This window comes from Dama dama, chromosome X, assembly GCF_033118175.1.
Source record: "Dama dama isolate Ldn47 chromosome X, ASM3311817v1, whole genome shotgun sequence".
In the NCBI taxonomy this organism is placed as follows: Eukaryota; Metazoa; Chordata; class Mammalia; order Artiodactyla; family Cervidae; genus Dama; species Dama dama.
Window position 1 is genome coordinate 101,734,235 of NC_083714.1, and position 25,282 is coordinate 101,759,516.

Here is a 25,282-nt window from a genome sequence, read left to right on the forward strand (position 1 = left end):
GAGATAGTCAGTAGGAATGGTAATCCCAAAACTGGCTGATCCTTCCCAAGCATGTTGATAAGCTAGCCTGTGGAAACTGCTTCAGTTCTTCAAAAACACCAGAAAGCCCAACGTTTGTTAGCACCTAGTACACTCTGACACTGTCTGGAGAACTTGGGGTGACAACAAAAGGATCTAACTCGAATCTAATGGCAATGACAACAACACAATAACGGCCCAGCTGCTATTTACCAAGTTTTACAATGTATTTTTTCAAATGCCAAAAGGGACCTGATATGGTAGATATTATGACATCCCATTTACAGATGAGGAAGCTGAGGCTCAAAAAGATTAAAGTAACTTGCTCAAGGAGATATAAGTAGAAAGTAGTGGGGCCAGGATTCCACTCCGGGTCAGTCAGCCTCTCAAGTTTATTCTCTTAACTTCCATGCAACGCCGTCCAATATCGACAGCTGGGTTTGTAAATGAAAGGAAAAGAAAACGAACAATAAGATCTATGTGCAATATTTCACAGAATCTTTCATAACTAGAAACAATCACTTGGTTTTAGTTTCAGCAATGGTAACTGCTCCTGAAATGCTAGTCATGAACTGCATGTCCTTGAAGTGCAGTACTGGCTCCCAATGAGTATTATTAGGAATAATAAGAGTTTCTGATTATTAAGTGGTTGGGCATGCCAGGTATTCTGATGCTGGTTTCACAGATAAGAAAGACAAATGAGGCTCAAAAAAGTAAAATGACTTGCTCAAGGTCATTGGCAAGCTCAGACTTGCATCAAGTCTGTTTGATCCCAAAGACATTGTTCTTTCCACTGACGCAATACATAATGGAAACCTAATGCCCACTGAATAGGTGGTCATTATAGATAATAACTACTAATTTTGTTGAGCACTTCCCATGTACCAGGTTCTATGTTAAATACTTCACATGTATTATCTCATTTAACACTCAGAATAATTCTGAGGTAGATGCCAATCCTTCCATTTTTACAGATGAGGGAACTAGGGCAGAGAGAGGGTAAGTAACTTGCCCAAAGTTACAAAACTGGTAAGTGGCACTGCCAGATTCAAAGCTAGATCATTTGTCTCCAATACCTATACAACATAGAGGTTACTGTGAAGTGCTTCTCAAGAACCTGAAGATAAGATGAAACTAGTAATGGAAGGAATTAGCCATGTGAGTCAACAAAGAAATAAAAATGTAACAAATAAGGGACTGATGAATTTGAGAATACACAAAACTCCACTGACCTAGGAATAATCTCATGAAGATAGGACTGTAATGGAAGATTTAATAAACTGGAACAGTTAATTATCTCAGATGGGAAGATGCCTTAGCTACAAACAAAGTCAATGTAAGGATTTCCTTGGCCAGGCTATCTCTAGAGTAGATAACAGTACCCCAAGAAATCTTAACTAAGAGGAATTTAAGATCATCCATTATCCCTTTTTCCCCCCTAGTTTCCCCATCTAGAAGAGAATAACAGTATATGACAGAGGATGAGATGGTTGGATGGTATCACCGACTCGATGGACATGAGTTTGAGTAAGCTCCAGGAGTTGGTAATGCACAGGGAAGCCTGGCGTGCTGCATGCAGTCCATGGGGTTGCAGAGTCTGACACAACTGAGTGACTGAACTGAATAGTATATATTAACTAGATATCAAATAGAATCCATAAACCATAGAGAATAATATTATCTATTTCATAGGTTCATATAAGGATTCAATGACACACACCATGTAAAGCATGGTGGTGTCCAGCATGCTGTAAGAACTCAATAATTGCTAGCTAATATTACTGTTCTGATTCCACACCCTCAGGCCAACTTCTGATACCATGGCCTCCTTGGCAGCTTGCTCTTAGAGAAAGAAAGCTCTGATTAGACATGGTTAAGAGCATGCATACAAGAGTCAGGCAAGGCCTAGGTCTGAATCTTGTCTAACAATTACAGTTGTTACACTGTATCAGAATTAGCACAGTACAGGGTTTTGGAATCAGTCAGCTCAAGCTAGAATGCCAACTCTAATACTAACTTGATGGTCATTTTTGGCAAGATGCTTCATTCTTCTGAGCCTCAGTTTTCTCCTGTTTAAAATGGAAATAATAAATACATGTATTTATAAGAGGGACTAGGAAAAAGTATACAACATATTGTGATAATTATTTCTTTCCACTGTAAATTAGTACTTTACCTTTCACTTTCTCCCTTCTCATCCCCTCCCCCACTCCTTTAGCCATATCCACAAAGCTATTTCTGTGATGTTGGTTAATGTGAGCCAACCACTGGAAGATGGATCCACTATGATTGTACCAAAGATATCAAGTTTTTTTTTTAAGATATCAAGTTTTTTAGGCTGTATGCATGTCTACTGATCAGTCCCTGGTGAATTCATCAAGGCTGTACTACCTCGTGTATGTATACGTGTGCTCAGTTGTGTTCGACTCTTTGTGACCCTATGGACTGTAGCCCACCAGGCTCCTCTGTCCATGGGATTTTCCAGACAAGAATACTGGAGTGGGTTGCCATTCCCTTCTCCAACCTTATGAGAGGACTATCTTATAGGGTATTACCTTATGGGAGGCTACCTGAGTGATCTGTTTTCCTGCACAGTGCAATCCCTTTTCCCTTACTGAGCAGTTTCTGGAAAAAGCTGAGAAGCTTTGGAAAAACCCAAAGTCACTGCTTTCTGGCTTTGGAGTACATTACAAAATATGTTGTGTAGGGGACTTATCACTGTAGTTTCATGTTGGACTCAAAATAACACTAAAGCAAATTTGTATTCCTTGAGAAAAAATTAGAAAATGGGAGTAACAAGGATGCAATGAGGGCTGGCTGTATATATGAGAGCTGAGCTGGAATTGAGGACTGATGATAAAATTGCCTTGCAGTATGGTCTCATCAATGACCTTTGTGAGGATTAGAAACCACATGTAAAATGTCTAGTAGGGTGCTTTGGAGAAAGCAGGCACTTGAGAAATGATAGTTACTATGCTACGAGGAGCCCAGCAGTCTGAAGCCAGTACAAGATTTTGGATCTCTACAGGGGGAGGGGGACCAGTGAATTTGAAGACCACTGAGTTTCAGACCATTCTGAACCATCAAGAATAAGCAGAATGGCAGTGCCTCCTCCTTTCCCATCATCAGTAAAGGCAAAAGTCCAATTTTCTAAGCATCTCTGGTAGCAACACAGAAACTGAGGTGTGCTGTTGGAATCCCACTGTTAATTTCACGTTGGCCTCTTTATGGTTCATGTAGTAATGCTTTGCTAAATGTAGGTCTTTAGGACACAGTACCAGGTTTCTATTTTGTGGCCTCACTCAGGGAAAAGGATAACACTCTGCAGCCCTGTGGGAACAGCCTGGGCAGGTAACCCTCAACAGACTGCTAGAGAGTAGGCAGATGAAATCAAATGCTGGGAGAAGCTATGAAAGCTCCCAGGTTTCCATGCCTGATCTGATCTCTTGCAAACAAAAACAAAAACAAGAAGAGGGAGATCATCTCAAAAAGGTACTTACTTGTTTATTTCCTTTTTTGTGTCCTTTGGCTCCTCTACCAGTCTGTTCTTTTCCATGCCTTTAGAAAGTGGAGGGGGAGGGGAAAGTGATCATGAGGAACACATAAAGCCCACACTTCCATTTTCACTTAATTAACTACTCACCTCCACTAGCAAGTTTGACCCTCTTAGGTTAGATGCCTCTCCTCTGTGTTACCAGTGTAAATCTCTGTCACTTCTACGTTATACTGAATTGTCCCATGTCCCAAGTCCTCCTCTAGGGCAAAAACTGTTTCAAGGCAGGGCATTTACTATATGTTTACTGAACTCAACTGAAAACTGGCTTTAAAAATGCAAAGTTAGTTCATGCCGCTTACCTTAATAAAAGGGTTCAATAGCTGGGCATTTTCCCAAGAGCACCTTAATTGATACTAGCTTATACCAACCTGTTCAAACACATACCCCTTTCCTGGCCCACCGACAGAAACCACTTGCATGCCAAAGGAGCCTCGCCCCCTGGAGGATCTGCTGCCAGCCCACTGGCCCACAACCATCCCAGCGATCTCCAGTTTTCCTCCTTGGGGTGGGATTGGATGGAGTCCTAGAAAGAGAGGAACAATGGCAGCAGTGAATGGCAAGTGCAAGGTAGGATAAGAGGTGGAAAAAAAGATCCACAGCCCACCTACTCTATGTATTTTTCCATTTCTCTACGATAAAAAGACTGTGATAACAACAAAGGGTCATGGTGGAAGCAAATTTCAGAAGGGGTTGAAAATCTACATGCATCCACTTTAGCAAGTGGGGTGTGCCAGATTCATTTTTCAACTACAGAGCCTATACACTGTAGGCATTCAATATTTGTGGAGAGAGAATGAGGTCTTAAGATCTAGATATTGGAAAATTATAGGCCAAAACTACCTTTTTAAAGCAGGAAATGAATTTATTTCATGTACACATGTATTTCCAGGAGAAATATCAACAACCTCAGATATGCAGATAACACCACCCTTATGGCAGAGAGTGAAGAATTAAAGAGCTTCTTGATGAAAGTGAAAGAGGAGAGTGAAAAAGTTGTCTTAAAGCTCAACATTCAGAAAACAAAGATCATGGCATCCAGTCCCATCACTTCATGGCAAATAGATGGAGAAACAGTGGAAACAGTGGAATACTTTATTTTTTGGGGCTCCCAAATCACTGCAGATGGTGACTGCAACCATGAAATTAAAAGATGCTTACTACTTGGGAGAAAAGTTATGACCAACGTAGACAGGATATTAAAAAGCAGAGACGTTACTTTGCCAACAAAGGTCCATCTAGTCAAAGCTATGGTTTTTCCAGTAGTCATGTATGGATGTGAGAGCTGGACTATAAAGAAAGCTGAGCGCCGAAGAATTGATGCTTTTGAACTGTGGTGTTGGAGAAGACTCTTGAGAGTCCCTTGGACCGCAAGGAGATCCAACCAGTCCATCCTAAAGGAAATCAGTCCTCAATATTCATTGGAAGGACTGATGTTGAAGCTGAAACTCCAATACTTTGGCCACCTGATGCAAAGAACCAACTCATTTGAAAAGACCCTGATGCTGGGAAAGATTAAAGGCGGGAGGAGAAGGGGCGACAGAGGATGAGATGGTTGGATGGCATCACTGACTCAATGGACATGAGTTTGAGTAAACTCCGGGTGTTGGTGATTTACAGAGAGGCTTGGCATGCTGTAGTCCATGGGGTGGCAAACAGTCGGACACGACTGAGCAACTGAACTGAACTGAACTGATACATAAATTTATACATCCTCATGTAACAGACCAAAACTACTTTTGATTCAAATGCATGTCACTACACACTGGAGGATTAGTCAAATAACCAAACAGAACGAAAAATAATGAAACTAAACTAACAGTTTAATGAAGAATTGATGCTTTCGAATTGTGCTGGAGAAGACTCTTGAGGGTCTTTTGGACAGCCAGGAGATCCAACCAGTCAATCCTAAAGGAAATCAGTCCTGAATATTCATTGGAAAGACCGATGCTGAAGCTCCAATACTCTGGCCACCTGATGCGAACAGCTAACTCATTGGAAAAGACCCTGATGCTGGGAAAGATTGAGGGCAGAAGAAGGGGAGACAGAATGAGATGGTTGGATGGCATCACTGACTCAATGGACATGAGTTTGAGCAAACTCTGGGGGACAGTGAAGGACAGGGAAGTCTGGTGTGCTGCAATTCATGGGGTTGCAAAGAGCTGGACACAACTTAGCGACTGAACAACAACAAACTAACAGTGATTTATGATTACAAAGTAAGGATAGCAACAGTTGAAAACCAGAACCAATTAAAGACAAGATAGCATGATATCATCTTAAAACAGAAAATTCCAACTCTGTGTGTGAACTCACAAGCAGAGTACAGGTCTGCAATTTGGCACAAAAGAAAGCTTTCATAAAACAGAGAATGCTAGTAAGCCTTTAACTTTATTTTATAGAAAAAACCCAAATATTAATAACTCTTCACTCACTTAGCAGGTTGTTAGCAAAGAGCCCCTCATTTATATAAAAATGGGAGTCTAAGGAACTAGGTGACTAGCCAATCCTAAGAGGGCAAGAAAGACTTGCATTTGGGGGCCACCAGGAATTGGAGACTAGGTTTTATCACTGGGAGCTGGGACAATGGTGAGGACCTTCTGAGAACTTGGCCTTAATTAAAGCTATCTTCTGAGACACAATAAAATCAGCATGTAAAGAATGAGAGCAGACTTTTGGATAGCAGCCATCCTGACTGGCGTGTAATGGCTGCTCTCCAAAAGTCTACAAGCAATAAATGCTGGAGAGGGTGTGGAGAAAAGGGAACCCTCTTACACTGTTGGTGGGAATGCAAACTAGTACAGCCACTATGGAGAACAGTGTGGAGATTCCTTAAAAAACTGGAAATAGAACTGCCATATGACTGAGCAATCCCATTTCTGGGCATACACACCAAGGAAACCAGATCTGAAAGAGACACGTGCACCCCAATGTTCATCACAGCACTGTTTATAATAGCCAGGACATGGAAGCAACCTAGATGCCCATTAGCAGATGAATGGATAAGGAAGCTGTGGTACATATACACCATGGAATATTACTCAGCCATTAAAAAGAATTCATTTGAACCAGTCCTAATGAGATGGATGAAACTGGAGCCCCTTATACAGAGTGAAGTAAGCCAGAAAGATAAAGAACATTACAGCATACTAACACATATATATGGAATTTAGAAAGATGGTAACGATAACCCTATATGCAAAACAGAAAAAGAGACACAGAAATACAGAACAGACTTTTGAACTCTGTGGGAGAAGGTGAGGGTGGGATGTTTCAAAAGAACAGCATGTATACTATCTATGGTGAAACAGATCACCAGCCCAGGTGGGATGCATGAGACAAGTGCTCTGGCCTGGTGCACTGGGAAGACCCAGAGGAATCGGGTGGAGAGGGAGGTGGGAGGGGGGATCGGGATGGGGAATACGTGTAAATCTATGGCTGATTCATATCAATGTATGACAAAACCCACTGAAATGTTGTGAAGTAATTAGCCTCCAACTAAAAAAAAAAAAAAAAAAAAAAGCACACTTGAAAAGAAAAAAAAAAAAAAGAATGAGAGCAGGCATCTGTAAAAACATCTTCAAAGGATGGAATGAAGGGCTGGCTCCCTGGTTTGTGAGACCTAGTCATTGCCTGAGTGAACTAACTGAGCAGACATTTACACTGCTCACCTAGGCACATCCTTGAACTAAAACATCCATGCTGAATTTTGTGACCCTTAACTTAAGACAAATTTCGACTTCCAAGCTTTACTATTTTTAAAGTGATGAGCAATACACAACAAACACTTCAACCATACCACTCTCACCCGATCACAGAATCTTGACATTTCATGTTAAAATGCCCCATTAAAATATTGCTTCACCAATTATCAGGATCAGTACCTGACCTACCTAAGCAAGAATGTTTGTTTGTCATTAAGCCACAGTTCAGATATCACCATAATTTATACATACATGTGTGTGTATATATTGTGTTGGTCAAAAGGTTTATTTTTTCCTGTAAGATGGCTCTAGTAGTGCTTAGTTGTCTTTAACTTCATTTGAAACAATTTTGTTAGATTGTATTGTGACAGCTGTCATATCAGCGTGCATTTATTTAAAAAAGAAAGGTAAAAACACAACTGAAATGCAAAAAAAAAAAAAAAAGATTTGTGCAGTGTATGGACAAAGTGCTGTGACTCATCGAACACATCAGAAGTGGTTTAAGAAGTTTTGTACTAGAGATTTCTCACTGAACAATGCGCCAGAGTCAGGTGGACCACTTGAAGTTGATTGGGATCAAATGGAGACATTAATTGAGAATAGTCAATGTTACACCATGTGAGAGATAGCCAATATACTCAAAATATTTAAATCAAATGTCGAAAATCATTTGCACCAGCTTGGTTATGTTCATCGCTTTGATGTTAGGGTTCCACATAAGTTAAGGGGAAACCTTCTTGACTATAATTCTGCTTATGATTCTCTACTTAAACGTAATGAAAACGTTTCATTGTGATGGATAATTAAAAGTGGATACTGGACAATACTGTGGAATGGAAGAGATCATGCAGTAAGTGAAATGAACCACCATCAACCACATCAAAGTTCAGTCTTCATCTGAAAAAGGTGACGTTGTATATATGGTGGGATTGGAAGGGTGTCTTCTATTATGAACTCCTTCTGGGAAACCAAACGATTAATTCCAACAAGTACTGCTCCCAGTTAGACCAACTGAAAGCAGCACCCAATAAAAAGCATCCAGAATTAGTCAACAGAAAATGCAAAATCTTCCATCAGGATAGTGCAAGACTATATGTTTCTTTGATGATCAGGCAACAACTGTTACAGCTTGGCTGGGAAGTTCTGATTCATCCACTGTATTCACCAGACACTGTACCTTCAGATTTCCATTTATTTTAGTCTTTACAAAATTTTCTTAATGGAAAAAATTTCAATTCCTTGGAAGACTATCAAAGACACCTGGAACTATTCTTTGCAAAAAAAAAAAAAAAAGTTTTGGGAAGATGGAATTATGGAGTTGCCTGAAAAATGGCAGAAGGTAATGGGACAAAACGATGAATACCTTGTTCAATGAAGTTCATGGTGAAAATGAAAAGACCCTTTTATTTTAACTTTAAAAATGAAGGAACTTTTTGGCTAACCCAGTATATGTATATGTGGATCCACATGTGTGTGTATGTATTTGCTTTCCTCACTAAAACGCAATCCCAGAGAGGGTACAGACTGTGACTTATTTCTCTCTATGCTTCTGGAAATGTGTTAGATCTACTCTCAGAGTAGAAATGGGTATATCAAGCTATGGTTGTTTGCTGACACTAGTCATTTACTGACTTCCCACTGCTCTTCCTGCAAGCTCCTGTGTACACCTGTCTATGGGGAATGAGTGAGCTAACCAGCAACCATGAAGACCCAGTTCACATGAACTGCAGTTCTCAAAAGTAAACTGTGACTCTTGGTTTCTACATCAGTTACTTCATAAGTCAAAACCTTAGGGACTAATCACTTCCATGGAGAGTAGTCTGGGAAGTCAGTGGGCTTTCTTCCCCAGGCTACACCCCTCCATTTCAATAAGCTACTCTTCAAACCACACTACAGCACAGATGGTAAGTGAGATAAGATGTATATGAAACTGCTGATTCTGTAACTGGCAATAATTACTGGATGGGTTATTATGAAATAGATTGACACTGACAAACACCTTATTTTTAGGTACTGACCTGCAAACCCCCTGCTCCTTCCTTGAGGGGGAGGTGGCATTGGGCCCATGGCTCGGGGATAAAGTGAAACAGGGTAGAGAGAGGGCACCATGGGAGGCACAAAGGTAGGTGATGGAAGTAGAGAAGGCAGTGGTGGATGGTTCATGTTGACTCCTTCAAGTATGCTCTGTCTCATCTTCTCCACTTTGGTTGCCAGGTCAGTCTTCAAATGAGGAACAGAGTAATAATAGCAGCTGCAATTTTTAAAACTTCTCCTATGTTTCAGGCACAGTATTGGGTGGTCTATGTACAAACTCACAAGTCTATTCCCACGAACAGAATCATGGCTTGGAGTTAAATGGCTCAAGGTAACATACTCAGGGAAGCCTGCCTGACACCAAAGCTCCTACTCTTTGCATGATGCCAAAATACCATCATACTAAGTTCTGACCAAGGGCTTATGAAGCACCTTGATTAGGTCAAGAAAGACAAATACAACAAAGAGTATTTAGTAATGGCCAATCACACAGCCAGCAATAGGCTAGGTTATTTTTTAAGGGGGAGGTAATAGAATTACGTAAAGAGAGAACAAAACTTGACACATACAAACCCTTTTAACCTTCTCCCTCATACTCAGGATCAGAGACCACAACCTCTATCCAGGAGAAGTCCATGCCTCTAGTCAAGAGGTCAGCAAACTTGTTCTGAAAAGGGCCGGATAGGTTTTGTAGGCCATACTGTTTCTGTCACAGCTACCTGACTCTGCCATTGTAGTATGAAAGCAGTCGTGGACAATATGTGAATGAATGAATGTGGCCATGTTTCAAAAAGTTTTATTGGAATAAAAATTCAAATTAAAAAAAATCTTTCTGTAGTTTGCTGGCCTCGTCTCTAATCTCAGCTTATTCCGCACAAATGGACAAAGAAGAAAGTAAGGGCTCCTTTCCCTTGCCTTCTTTCATCTTTCCCAAGTCTTTATTGCAAAAAGTATCCCCTGCTTTTACTCTGCCATCTATTTTACTACCCACTTCTATTTCCAAACTAGTTTCTTTACAAAAAATATCATTTGAAAAAATGACTTAGTTTTTGTAAGTAAGTGAAATGAAATTCTAAGAATGAGGGGAAAGGTATATAGTATATCTGAGCATTCATTCCATGGGGAAAAAATAACTCAGAGCAAAAAAAAAAGGAATATGAAAACTTGAAGCCCATTATTAAAACAAAACAAAACAAAACACTGCCACCAAAACTCTTCCCAACATGATTTTGTAACATGTACATAGACCCTGGGGCTTTGGGACCATCCTTGACCAAGTTAGGTTAAGGTCAGACACATTCTCCCACTTCTGCTACCTCCTTCCCCAGTGTCTCTGCTCCTTTACCCTTTTCTGCCATTCACTTTCACAGCAGATCACAGTTGATCTTAGTAGCTACCCAACATGCTGGTACCTGGCCATCGCAGAGCTCAACTAGGGATACTCTCTCCCGGCCTGCTTTAATTAGCTTGCTCTGGAACAGCTTGCCATCGAAGTAAATCCAGGGGCAGCAGTGTTCCCAAGGAACTGGCTGGCCACAGGCATCATTGGCAAACAGGGCTGTATCAACTCCACTCATGAAGAGGGCAGCAAGCTGGATCCCTCGAGCATCCAGTTTCTCAATCTGAAACCACCACAGAGGAAAAACTACCATTAAGAAATTGCTGTTATTGGTTACATTTGCTCTTATTCCTGTTTTGCTGATTATTCCAGGTAAATGAGAACATGTTACTTTTCAATATGGACATTTGAGTACATAAGCAGCCTCTATCCATTTCTATCCCTGAGATGGTTTGGAAGATACTCATTACAAAAAAAAAATCAACTTTCAAATCTTAAAAAGATACCCACTTGAGATACCAATTTTTCTGCCTGTCAAATAAAAAAAAAATAAAACAAGACAAAAGATCAAAAGAACATCCAATGCTGATGAGGATATGGTGAAATAAATGGCACACTCAAATAAAACTAATGAGCAATGTATATTAAAATTAAGCAATATGTATCATGAACCTTAAAATGGTCACATTTGTTGACTCAGAAATTCTACTTTTAGGAATCTATTCTAAGGAAGTTGAGATGTGAATAAGGCTCTAATACATAAAGATGTTAATTATTACATATAGTAAGTGAAAACTGGAAACCAAATGGCCAAAATAAGAATAATTAAATGATACATCCATATGATAAAATATTTACTAAAAAATTTTAAGACATGCAGGTCCCCTCCTAGGTGTGGTGTGGAGTTGTCAGTACCTGATCTAGTACCAAGCAATATCACATTTACTGTAGAAAGGAACCAACACTGTTTGTCTAAGACTGTTTTCATCTTTTCCTTAGTTGATCTCACGTCAAGATTTTGTAAGTCTTACTAGACTTGATTTTCTTCTAGTTTATACTAGGGTCTCAAAGGACCATGGCTACTTAAGTCACAAGAGGAGTGTCCTGCATTAACACCTAATTGAGTACTGTATACTAAGAACATGCTAGCCACTCTTCTAAGTGTTTTGCATGGATTATTTTATTTAATATCCTCAAAATACTATAAGTAAGGAAACTGAAACTACAGAGGTTAGCAACCTAACGAGCTAAGATTCAAAGCCAAGGCAGCCTGGCTTCAGAGCCTACTCTCTAACCTACTATATTCTATTGCCTTCAGTTATGCTGGATTTACTTGCTTCTTCTTGCTTGACTAGACTTCCCTCTAACACTCAGTAAGTATTATTTTTAAAAAGGAGGGTAGCACAGGGAATTATATCCATTATCTTATAATAGTCTACAATGGAATATAATCTTCAAAAATACCAAATCACTGTGCTAACACCAGAAACTAATGTAATATTGTAAATCAAGTATCAGATTGTGTGCGTGCTCAGTTGTGTCTGACTCTTTGTGACCTGATGGACTGTAGCCCATGGGCTCCTCTGTCCATGGAATTCTCCAGGCAAGAATACTGGAGTGGGTTGCCATTTCCTCCTCCAGAGGAACTTCCCATCCCAAGGATCGAACCTGTGTCCCCTGCACCTCCTGCACTGCAGGTGAATTCTTTTACCACTGAGCCACCAGGGAGAGAAGGTAGACCTTTACTCAAAGACAAACAGGGAACACCAGGATAAGTCCCCTGTAGTATCTTTTGCAAGAGTTGGAAACCTTACTGTGATCTATGGGCCACAACTTACCAGTCTTACACAATATCATTTTTTCTACCCATTCTCACCCATCAGTATGTAAGCAGTGTTGGGTTTATTAATAGACATAAGTACTTGGCTAAAGTAAATCAAACATTTACCTGCAGAACTTACTCTTCTTCCCAGCTGCAGGAAAAAACAAAGATCTAAAATAGAGCTATGAGCTCATAAAATAAATGAGGACAGTTCAAATCACCTTGAGTTCTTGAAGTTGATCTGGTTCATAAAGTTGAGTAGAAACTGCCTGTGCCAGGAAGGTGTCTAGCTCATGGCGATGCAGGATTCGGCCGCCAGGCCACTGAACCATGTATCTAGAAGATAAAAGTATCATTATTAAGTGACAAAAGCTCATTTATTCATTTCACAGACACTTAATAAACTAAGTGTAACCTACCATGGGCTACTAGATGCTAGCTAGGTTCTGAAATAAAGTAAAAGAATCTTTGCCTTTGGTTACTTCATCTATATGGTAGAGGAGACAGGCACCATTCATGTTTATAACTGCTGTTAAGTTTATGGCTTCTTTCTTCCTAGCATCTCAAATCTCAGTTTTTTCTCTTTTTCATACTACATATAGAATATTCTATCTTGCTTTTTTCATTCAATAGTATAAGAACCTTTCATTCATTAAATACTTGTCAAAAACATGATTTTAAACGACTTCATGTTCCTCATGTGTTTTATCAATTTATATAAATATTCTTATAATATTAGAAATATACTATTCATTTTCTTTTATTATAAAATTACTATGAAGATATTCACATATTTAAATCTCATCTGTATCTCTGATTATTCATTCAAGATAGACTTCTAGAAGTGCTGATCATTTTTATTTCATTAAATTCACCAAACACTGACCTCAAGTATATGCTGGCCCTTTTTTCAGATTTTTAAAATGGACACGTGGCTTTAAGGGTGCAATGTATTTAACACTGCACAATATATTCAACAATGAGAATCTGGAGGTGGTATAACTATATACCTTTATACATTTAGTGGCACAAGTATAGGCACAGGCCCTGCAATTGGAGGGAAAATCCATTCAGGACTGAACAGAGAGGTCCTTGGTGCTGAGAGAATTTCCCCTTGACTTCAGCCTCGAGACAAACCAAGGAGTCTGCCAGTACACAGAAACCACTGAATTCAGGACAAACAGGAGCAATAAGATATGTATTAAGGAATTGGCTCTTGCCAATTACGATTATGGGGGGCCAGTCCTGAAGCGAGCAGGGTTGGCTGGAAGCAGGAAATGTGACAACTCAAGTCCGGGATCTGTAGATTAGAACAGCAGTCTAGAGACAGAATGGTTAATGCTTTCTTCAAAAATTCCCAGTTTTCTAAACAAGTTCCTAGGATGCCTTCTTTAGACAGGGTTGAGTTAATTTTTGTATAATGTGTGAGGTTCAGATTGAAGCATTTGTTTCTTTGGCCTATGGATGTCCAATTGTTCCAGCACATTTGCTGAAAGGCTATCCTTTCTTTCTCCACTGAATTGTTTTTACACTTTTGAGTATACTTGTCTTGTTCATTTCTAGGTTCTTAATTTTGTTCCATTGACCTATGTGCTTATCCCTTTGCAAGTAACTCCAGTCTTGATTATTTTGGCTACAATATTAGGTAGAGTAATTCCTATACTTCTTTTTTGCAAGACTGTTTTAGCTATTTTAAGGGCCTATATATAAATTTACACATAAATTTTAGAATAAGTTTGTCTTCATTCATAAAAAACCTTGCATTAAGCCCATAGGAATTGTGTTAAATCTACAGATCAATTTGAGAACTGACAGCTTTACAATGGTAAGTTCATGAACGTGCCTTCTTTGATTATTTTCATTGCCATGAAGCATAGTGATTCTGAGGTTGGTTCAGTGCTCTGGCATGTATTAGTAGTTTTATTTTACTGAGTAATATTTTATTGATGGACATATCACATCCACTTCCCAGTTAACAGATACTTGAGTTGTTCCTACTTTTTGATTATTATGAATAATATTTCTTTGAACATTCACGTGCAAGTCTGTGTGGACCTATTTTTTCAACAGATACCTAGGAGTGAAATAAATGAGTCATATGATTATTTGTATGGGCTTCCTTGGTCGCTCAGACAGTCAAGAATCTGCCTGCCAATGCAGGTAACCCAGGTTCGATCTCTGGGTTGGGAAGATTCCCTGGAGAAGGGAATGGCAACACACTCCAGTATTCTTGCTTGGAGAATCCCATGGCCAGAGGAGCCTGATGGGCTATAGTTGATGGGGTCACAAGAGTTGGATACAACTGAGTGACTATTTATATATTTATGTTTAACCTGTTAAGAAAATGCCAAACTAATGTCCAAAGTAGCTATACCATTTTAAATTTCCATCAGTGTATGAAGGAATCCCAATTTTCTGTAGCCAGGCCTACATTTGTCATTGTCTTTTTTTAAATTATAATCATTTCAGCTGAGTGAAGTGGTGTTTCATTATGGTTTTAAATTTGCATTTCCTCAATGATTACTGAAGATGAGAATCTTTTCATGTGCTTATATTACAACCCTATATCATCTCTGGTGAAATGTCTATTTACATCTTTTATTCATTTTTAGACTGAGTTGTCTGTTTTCTTTTAAGAGTTATATATATTCTGATACAAGCCCTTTATCAGATACATGATTTGTAAATATTTTCTCTAGTCAGTGGCTTGTCTTTTCTGTTTTTTAATGGTGGCTTTTGAAGTGTAAAAATTTTCTATTTGGATGAAATCTATTTTTTTAGGTTGATTTTGCTTTGGCTATTGTATCTAAGAAATCTTCGCCTAACCCAAAATCATTAAAAATTCCTCCTGTAAGTTAAATAGTTTTAACTATCACATTTTAGTCTATGATCCATTTTTGTGTATAGTGTGAAGGATCTATATTCATTATTTTTATCAGGTCAGGTCAGGTTGGCTGATGATGTTTCATGAATCTTCCATATTTCTGCTTTTTGTCTAGGTGTTCTAGCCATTATTGAGAGTAGGGCATTGAAGCCATCAACTATCATTGTTGAAGTGTCTATTTCATTCTTAAATTCTACCAGTTTTTGCTTCATGTATTTAGGGACATTGTTGTTAGGAATATATGTTTATAATTCTTATATTTTCCTGATGAATTGACCCTTTTGTTACTACAAAATTTTATTATTTGTCTACTGTAACATTACTTGTCTTAGAGTCTATTTTGTCTGATATTAGTACAGCTATTATATCTCATATGGTTATTGCTTGCATGGTATATTTTCTTCTATTCTTTGTCTTTTAACCTATTTGTGTCTTTGAATCCAAAGTATATCTCCTGTAGATAGCTCATGCTTTGTATCGAATCTCACAGTCTCTGCCTTTTGCTAGGAATGTTTGGTCCAGTTACATTTGATATAGTTGTTGATATGTTTAGATTTATAGGTTTCATACCTTTTTTGCTTTTTTGTTTGATCTTCTTTTACTGCCTTCTACTGCATTAAATACTCTCCAGTATAGCATTTTAATTATTTTGTTTTTTTTTTTTACTATATTTTAGTTATTTTCATAGTGGTTGCTGTGTAGATTACAAAATACATCTTAACTGACACACCACATCAAATTAGTACTAAGTAATTCCAGTAGAAGGTAGAAGAAATGCTACTCTAATACAGTTCTCTCCTTTCCTCCCTCCACTGTGTTATTACTGTCATGTGTATTATGCTATTATTCAAAAACCAACACATAATTTTATAACTATTGACTTATGCAGTTGTCTTTTAAATAGGTTAAGTGAACAAAAGAGAAAAATATATATTTATACCACTTTTTACATATACCTATGTAACTACCACTACAGGTGGTTATTATTCATTCATTTGGTGTCATTTCCTTTCAATGTGAAGGACAGCTTTTAATACTTCTTATACGGCAAGTTGACAGCAATAAATTCTCTTAATCTTTGGTTATCTGGGAATCTATTTCATTTTCCTTTCTACTTTACAGCTTTATTGAGATAAGATTTTTATAACTGAATAATATTCTATTGTATGACTATACTATATTTTGTTAACCCATTCATCAGTTGATGGACATCTGAGTTATTTCTACTTCTTGGGTATTATGAGTAATGCTATATGAATATTCAAGAACATGTTTCTGTGTGAATATGTCTTCATTTTATGTTCCTACCAGCAGTGTTCCAATTTCTCCACATCCTCACCAACACTTGTTGTCAGTCTTTATAATTATAGCCACCCTACCAGCAGTGTTCCAATTTCTCCACATCCTCACCAACACTTGTTGTCAGTCTTTATAATTATAGCCACCCTAATGGGTATAAACTGTCATTCACTGTATTTTTGATTTGCAGTTCCTTAAAGATTAGTGATGTTGAGTCTCTTTTCATATGCTTATTGGCCATTTATATATCTACTTTGGAGAAATGTCAATTGAATTTTTTTGCTCATTTGATTTTTAAATCAAATCATCTCTCCTTCATTATTGAGTTGTAAGAATTCTTTATACATTCTGGATACTTTAGACACTTATCAGATATATGATTTGCATTTTATCCCATTCTGTGAGTTGGGTTCTCACTTTTCTTCGTGGCATTGTCCCTACCATACAAGCTTTTAGTTTTTTTTTTTAATTGGAGTATAATTTTTTTTTTGATTGGAGTATAATTTTTAAATTTCTTAACTGGAGTATAATTGCTTTACAATGTTGTGTTAGTTTCTTCTGTACAACAACATGAATCAGCTATAAGTACACATAAATCTCCTCCCTTGTGAGTCTCCCTCCCCACCACCCAGCATCCCACTCCTCTAGGTCATAACAGAGCACTGAGCTGGGCTCCTTGTGCTATACAGCTATTTCCTGTAGCTATCTATTTTACACATGGCAATGCATATTCATTCATGTCAATGCTGTTCTCTCAATTCGTCTCCCACCTCCACTTCCCCTACTGTGTCCATAAGCCTGTTCTATACATCTATGTCTCTATTCCTGCCCTGCAAATAGGTTCATCTGTACCATTTCTCCAGATTTCATATATATGTGTTAATATGCGATATTTATTTTTCTCTTTCTGACTTACTTCACTCTGTATGACAGAGTCTAGGGCCATCCACATCGGTACATATGACCCAATTTCATTCCTTTTTATGGCTGAGTAATATTCCATTGTATATATGAACCAAAACTTCTTTATCCATTCATCTGTTGATGTACATCTAGGTTGCTTCCATGTCCTGGATACTATAAATAGTGCTGCAATGAACATTGGGGTACATGTGGTCTTTTGAGTTATGGTCTTTCTCAGGGTATATGCCCAGTAGTGGGACTGCTGTGCCATATGGTAATTTTATTCCTACTTTCCTTCATACTGTTCTCCATAGTGGCTGCATCAATTTATATTCCCACCACCAGTGCAAGAGGGTTGGTCCCTTTTCTCCACATCCTCTACTGCATTTATTGTTTGTAGATGTTTTGAAGATGGCCATTCTGACTGGTGTGAGGTGATACCTCATTGTAGTTTTGATTTGCATTTCTCTGATAATGAGCAATGCTGAACATTTTTCATGTGTTTGTTTGCCATCTGTATGTCTTCTTTGGAGAAATGTGTGTTTAGGTCTTCTGCCCACTGTTTGACTGGGCTTTTTTTAAAATATTGAGCTGCATGAGCTGCTTATACATTTTGGAAGTTAATCCTTTGTCAGTTGTTTTGTTCGCAATTATTTCATCCCATTCTAAGGGTTGTCTTTTCATCTTGTTTACAGTTTCTTTTGCTGTGCAAAAGTTTTAAGTTTAATTAGGTCCTATTTGTTTATTTATGTTTTTATTTCCACTGCTCTATGAGGTGAGTCAAAAAGGATCTTGCTGTGATTTATGGCAAAGAGTGTTCTGCCTATGTTATCCTCTAGCTTTACAGTATTTGTTGTAACATTTCAGTCTTTAACCCATTTTGAATTTATTTTTGTGTATGGTCTAAGAAGTGTTCTAATTTCATTCTTTAACATGTAGCTGTCCAGTTTTCCTAGAATCACTTATTGAAGAGACTATCCTTCCTCCACTGTATATTCTTGTCTCTGTTGTCAAAGATAAGTTGACCATAAGGTGTGTGGGTTTATCTCCAGGCTTTCTATCCTGTTCCATTGTTCTATATTTCTGTTTTTGTGCCAGTACCACAGTGTTTTGATTACCACAGCTTTGTAGTACAGTCTGAAGTCGGAGCCCAATTCCTTCCTTTCCATTTTCTTTTTCAAGACTGCTTCAGCTATTTGGGGTCTTTTGCATATCCATACAAATTGTAAAATTTTTTGTTCTAGTCTGTGAAAAATGCTACTGGGAATTTGATATGGAATGCACTGAACCTGCAGATTGCTTTGGATAGTACAGTCACTTTTACAATATAGATTCTTCCAATCCAAGAACATGGTATATCTCTCCATCTATTTGTGTTGTCTTTGAGTTCTTTCATAAGTGTCATAGTTTTCTGCATACGTTTTTTGTCTCCTTAGGTAGGTTTATTCCTAGGTATTTTATTCTTTTGGGTGCAATGGTGAGTGAGATTGTTTCATTAATCTATCTGATTTTTTCTGTTGTTAGTGCATAGGAATGCAAGAGATTTCTGTGTATTAATTTTGTATTATGTGACTTTACTAAATTCATTGATTAGCTCCAGTAGTTTTCTGGTGGCATCTTTAGGATTTTCTATGTATGGTATCATGTCATCTGCAAACACTAGTAGTTTTAACTTCTTTTCCTTTCTGGATTCCTTGTGTTTCTTTTACTTGTCTAATTGCCATGGCAAGGTCTTCCAAAACTATACTGAATAATAGTGGTGAGAGTGGGGACCCTTGTCTTGTTCCTGGTCTTAGAGGAAATACTTCCAGTTCTTCACCATTGAGAATAATGTTTGCTGTGAATTAAGCTTTTAGTTTTGATCTAGTCCAATTTATGTACTTCTCTTTCTGTCATGCTTCTGGCACTATATCTAAGAAATCATTGCCTAATCTGAGATCATGAAGATTTACATGTGTTGTCTTCTAAAAGTTTTACAATTTAGGTTTTTACATATAGGCTTATGATACATTTTGAGTTAATTTTTGTATATTATGTGAGGTGGAGATCCAACTTCACTCTTTTGCATATGAATATTCAATTATCACAAAACTATTTGCTAAAATGACTATCTTTCCCCACTGAATTATTGTGGTACCTTTGCCAAAAATCAATTGACCATAAATGGAAGGGTTTATTTCTGGGCACTCAAATGTACTTCATCATTTATATGCCTACCCTTATACTACTGTCTCAATTACTGTAGTTTTGTAGTACATTTTTAAATTAAGAAGTATAAATCTACAATTACGCCTTTTTCCCCAAGACTGTTTTGGCTACTCTGAGCCCACTGCATTTACACATTAATTTTAGTGTCAGTTTGTTAATTTCTGCAAAGAAGCCATCTGGGATTTTGGATTATGGTAAATATGTAGTCAAACTTGGGGACTACTGCCATCTTAAAAATCTTGTATCTTCTTATACATGAACAAGGGATGTTTTCCCACTTACTTAACTGTTGTCATTGTTGTTCAGCTGCTCAGTCATGTCCAACTCTCTGTGACCTCATGGACTATAGCATGCCAGGCTTTCCTGTCCTACACTATCTTCTGGAGTTTCCTCATGTCCACTGTGTCAGTGATGCTATCCAACCATCTCATCCTCTGCCACCCTCTTCTCCTCCTGTTCTTGATCTTTCCCAGCATAAGGATCTTTTACAATGAGTCCATTTTTTTTGTATCAGGTGGCCAAAATCTTGTTGGAGCTTCAGCATCAGTCCTTCCAATGAATATACAGAGTTGATTTCCTTTAGGATTGACTGGTTTGATCTCCTTGGCGTCCAAGGGACTCTCAAGAGTCTTCTCCAGCACCACAGTTGGAAAGCATCAATTCTTTGGTGCTCAGCCTTCTTTATGGTCCAATACGCACATCTGTACATGTCTACTGGAAAAAACATAGCTTTATGACAGGGACCTTTGTCAGCAAAGTAAATGATGTCTCTGCTTTTTAATATGCTGTCTAGGTTGTCCTAGCTTTTCTTCCAAGGAGCAAGCGTCTTTTATTTATTTATTTTTTTTGAATTCTTTTTTTTTATTAGTTGGAGGCTAATTACTTCACAACATTTCAGTGGGTTTTGTCATACATTGATATGAATCAGCCATAGATTTACACGTATTCCCCATCCCGATCCCCCCTCCCACCTCCCTCTCCACCCGATTCCTCTGGGTCTTCCCAGTGCACCAGGCCAGAGCACTTGTCTCATGCATCCCACCTGGGCTGGTGACCTGTTTCATCATAGATAATATACATGCTGTTCTTTTGAAACATCCCACCCTCACCTTCTCCCACAGAGTTCAAAAGTCTGTTCTGTATTTCTGTGTCTCTTTTTCTGTTTTGCATATAGGGTTATCGTTACCATCTTTCTAAATTCCATATATATGTGTTAGTATGCTGTAATGTTCTTTATCTTTCTGGCTTACTTCACTCTGTATAAGGGGCTCCAGTTTCATCCATCTCATTAGGACTGGTTCAAATGAATTCTTTTTAATGGCTGAGTAATATCCATGGTGTATATGTACCACAGCTTCCTTATCCATTCATCTGCTAATGGGCATCTAGGTTGCTTCCATGTTCTGGCTATTATAAACAGTGCTGCAATGAACATTGGGGTGCACGTGTCTCTTTCAGATCTGGTTTCCTCGGTGTGTATGCCCAGAAGTGGGATTGCTGGGTCATATGGCAGTTCTATTTCCAGTTTTTTAAGAAATCTCCACACTGTTTTCCATAGCGGCTGTACTAGTTTGCATTCCTACCAACAGTGTAAGAGGGTTCCCTTTTCTCCACACCCTCTCCAGCATTTATTGCTTGTAGACTTTTGGATAGCAGCCATTCTGACTGGCGTGTAATGGTACCTCATTGTGGTTTTTATTTGCATTTCTCTAATAATGAGTGATGTTGAGCATCTTTTCATGTGTTTGTTAGCCATCTGTATGTCTTCTTTGGAGAAATGTCTGTTTAGTTCTTTGGCCCATTTTTTGATTGGGTCATTTATTTTTCTGGAATTGAGCTTCAGGAGTTGCTTGTATATTTTTGAGATTAATCCTTTGTTTCTTCATTTGCTATTATTTTCTCCCAATCTGAGGGCTGTCCTTTCACCTTACTTATAGTTTCCTTTGTAGTGCAAAAGCTTTTAAGTTTCATTAGGTCCCATTTGTTTAGTTTTGCTTTTATTTCCAATATTCTGGGAGGTGGGTCATAGAGGATCTTGCTGTGATTTATGTCGGAGAGTGTTTTGCCTATGTTCTCCTCTAGGAGTTTTATAGTTTCTGGTCTTACATTTAGATCTTTAATCCATTTTGAGTTTATTTTTGTGTATGGTGTTAGAAGGTGTTCTAGTTTCATTCTTTTACAAGTGGTTGACCAGTTTTCCCAGCACCACTTGTTAAAGAGGTTGTCTTTTTTCCTTTGTATATCCTTGCCTCCTTTGTCAAAGATACGGTGTCCATAGGTTCGTGGCTTTATCTCTGGGCTTTCTATTCTGTTCCATTGATCTATATTTCTGTCTTTGTGCCAGTACCATACTGTCTTGATGACTGTGGCTTTGTAGTAGAGTCTGAAGTCAGGCAGGTTGATTCCTCCAGTTCCATTCTTCTTTCTCAAGATTACTTTGGCTATTAGAGGTTTTTTGTATTTCCATACAAATTGTGAAATTATTTGTTCTAGTTCTGTGAAAAATACCGTTGGTAGCTGAGCAAGCGTCTTTTAATGTCATGGCTGCAGTCACTGTATACAGTGATTTTGGAGCCCAAGAAAATAAAGTCGGTCCCTGTTTCCATTGTTTCCCCATCCATTTGCCATGAAGTGATGGGACCGGATTCCATGACTTTAGTTTTTTGGATGTTGAGTTTTAAGCCAGCTTTTTCACTCTCCTATTTCACCTTCATCAAGAGGCTCTTTAGTTGCTCTTCACTTTCTGCCATAAGGGTGGTGTCTTCTGCATATCTGAGGTTAATGATATTTCTCTTGGCAATCTTGATTCCAGCTTGAGCTTCATCCAGCCCGGCATCTCACATGATGTATTCTGCACATAAGTTAAATAAGCAGCGTGACAATATATAGCCTTCAAGTACTTTTTTCCCAATTTTGAACCAGTCCATTGTTTCATGTCCAGTTCTAACTGTCACTTTTTGACCTGCATACAGGTTTCTCAGGAGGCAGTAACGTGGTTTGGTAGTCCCATCTCTTTAAGAAATTTCCACATTTTGTTGTGATCCACACAGTAGTTGTGGCTCCTGGACTCTAGAGCACAGGCTCAAAAGTTGGGACCACATGGGATCTTCCCAGATCAGGGATCAAATCTCTGTCTCTTGCACTGGAAGGCAGATTCTTTACCATTGAGTCACCAGGGGAGCTCTAGGATGGCTCTTCTTGGTTGTTTATTTCCTTGATTCCCTCTATAAAACTTCTAGATGCTCTGTCATTCTGCTTATATCATGGAGTGACCAGCCTCATGTTAATTCCTTAGCATCAACTGTGTTCCAAATAAAGGCAGTCACTTTAGGTAGAAGTATAGAGCTCCTCATTCTTATGGCCTGCGTTTTCCCCTAAGAAGAGCTCCTAGTCACTGGACCAGATCTGGGGCTTCTTTTCTCAGAGTGACAAGTGGCATTCTGCAAGTGGGTACTGAGGATGGGGTGATGGGTTGGCAGCCCCTCGTCTTTTTGCTTGACCCCCCCAGTATGGAAACTCCTTCTGACACATGAGCTCAGTGGGAATGATCAGGGACCCAAGTATCATTGGCATGCTGCCCCTGGATTAGAGCTTCTGTCATGAGTGGAGGCTGGTTAAGTGAGCCTCTTTACCACACCTACTGGGACACAGGGCTGGGGTTGATAAGAAATGGGAGTAATTCTATTCCAGGGTGAAACTATAACTTAAGAATGGGATCTAGGAGGAGAAGGAGTCCTTGTCTTCTAGGCTGTGGTATGCCTGAGGGTTAAATGATTTCAAAAATAATCTTCAGTAGTTAAGTTATAATTTTGCTCAGTATAGGGTTTGCTCTACCCTCTTTACTCTGGAGGTCCCATACCTTGTCTTCCTTTTTGTTTTTCTTGTGGTAAGAGACATATAACATAATATTTATCACTTTAAGAATTTAAGTATACAGTTGAGCAGCATTAAGTACATTCAGATTTTGCTGCATAGTCACCACTACACACCTCTAGAACTTTCTTCTTCCCAACTTGAATCTTATACCTATTAAACAGTAACTTCCCATTCCACCCTCCCCTCATCCCCTGGAAACCACGATTTTACTTTCTATCTCTAAATCCAACTACTCTAGATACCTTATATAAGTGGAATCATAAAATGTTTGTCTTTTTGTGACTGGCATAGTTCGCTGAGCATATCTTAAACGGTCAGTCATGTTGTAGCATGTGTCAGAATTTCCTTCGTTTTTAAGATTGAATAATATTGTATTATATGTATATATAACTTCTTGTTCCTTAATTAATCCAACAGTGAAAATAGGTTACTTCTAACTTTTGACTATTGTTCATCTTCTTCTGGTTCTCTGGTATGTAACAAGCTGTTTCTCTCTTGCCTATTTCAAGACTGGCTTTCTTGAAGGGTCTAAGTGTGAATCTTTGAGGTTGAATTAAATAGAGATTTTGATCTCAGATGGGCAGATTTATGTTTTTCATCACATTTGGTAAGTTTTCAATTCTTATTTCTTTATATATTTTTTCAAACCACCCTCCTTCTCCTGGGTCATCTATTATGCATATGTTGGTATGCTTGATATTCTCCTACGAGTCTTTTAGTCTCTTTCAATTTTTATTCATTCTTTTTACAACACTGACTGGGGGGTGGTGGTGGTCCTAAGATGGCAGAGGAATAGGACAGGGAGACCACTTTATCCCCCACAAATTCATACAAAGAACATTTGAACGCTGAGCAAATTCCACAAAACAACTTCTGAATGCTGGCAGAGGACATCAGGCACCCAGAAAGGCAGACCATTGTCTTCGAAAGGAGGTAGGAAAAAATATAAAAGATAAAAAGAGAGACAAAAGAGGTAGGGACAGAGATCCATCCCGGGAAGGGAGTCTTAAAAAAGAGAGAAGTTTCCAAACACCAGGAAACACTCTCACCAGTGGGTCTGTGGCAAGTCTTGGAATCTCAGAGGGCAACATAACTGGGAGGGAAACTAAATAAATAAATCATTAAAACCCACAGATTACGTGCCTAATGGCAACTCCAGTGGAGAAGCAACCCAGACGCTCGCATATACCACTAGCAAGTGGGGGCTGGATAGGGAGGCGTGGGCTGCATTGCTTAGGGTAAGGATCAGACTGAATGCCCTGAGGGCAATCTGAGGGAACTAACCTGACATAGCAACCCAGACTGTGGGATAGCCAGAGAGACAGAGAGAAGAAAAAAAAAGAGAGAGAGAAGAGAGAACTATCCCACGAAAAGCCCTAACCTAAGACACTGCCAGGCCCTCTCACAGAACAAAAGACTGAGCAGTGCTTAGCTGGCTGTGGACCGGCCCATCCCCTGCTGGAGACAGGCAGGTGGGGGCAGCCAGAGCCAAAAGGCGGCAATCATGGCCCTAGAGAGACATCCTCTACCAAATGGCAAGCAGGCTTCCTTGCTAACCAAGACTTCTTGGGATTCTGGACGGTTGACACCAGCCGGGAGGGTAGCAGCCAGAGATCAGCTCCCCAGAAGAGACACACGGCAC

At 38.8% G+C, this 25,282-nt stretch overlaps 1 protein-coding gene across 5 annotated transcripts in view; it reads right to left on the reverse strand.

Moving 5' to 3' along the window:
- Nucleotides 1-25,282, reverse strand: part of FAM120C (family with sequence similarity 120 member C) — a 143,272-nt gene that overhangs the window by 4,935 nt on the left and 113,055 nt on the right. The window contains exons 11-17 of one of the 5 annotated variants that reach the window (XM_061136923.1): nucleotides 12,692-12,806; nucleotides 10,722-10,931; nucleotides 9,294-9,495; nucleotides 3,959-4,097; nucleotides 3,519-3,576; nucleotides 2,036-2,087; nucleotides 1-452 (exon numbers count right to left, since the gene is read on the reverse strand). In XM_061136923.1, the coding sequence (XP_060992906.1) occupies nucleotides 2,043-2,087; nucleotides 3,519-3,576; nucleotides 3,959-4,097; nucleotides 9,294-9,495; nucleotides 10,722-10,931; nucleotides 12,692-12,806 (769 nt within the window). In that variant the 3' untranslated portion in view covers nucleotides 1-452; nucleotides 2,036-2,042. The remainder of the gene's footprint in view (nucleotides 453-2,035; nucleotides 2,088-3,518; nucleotides 3,577-3,958; nucleotides 4,098-9,293; nucleotides 9,496-10,721; nucleotides 10,932-12,691; nucleotides 12,807-25,282) is intronic. The other 4 variants (XM_061136922.1, XM_061136924.1, XM_061136921.1 and 1 more) reach the window with 4 other exon arrangements.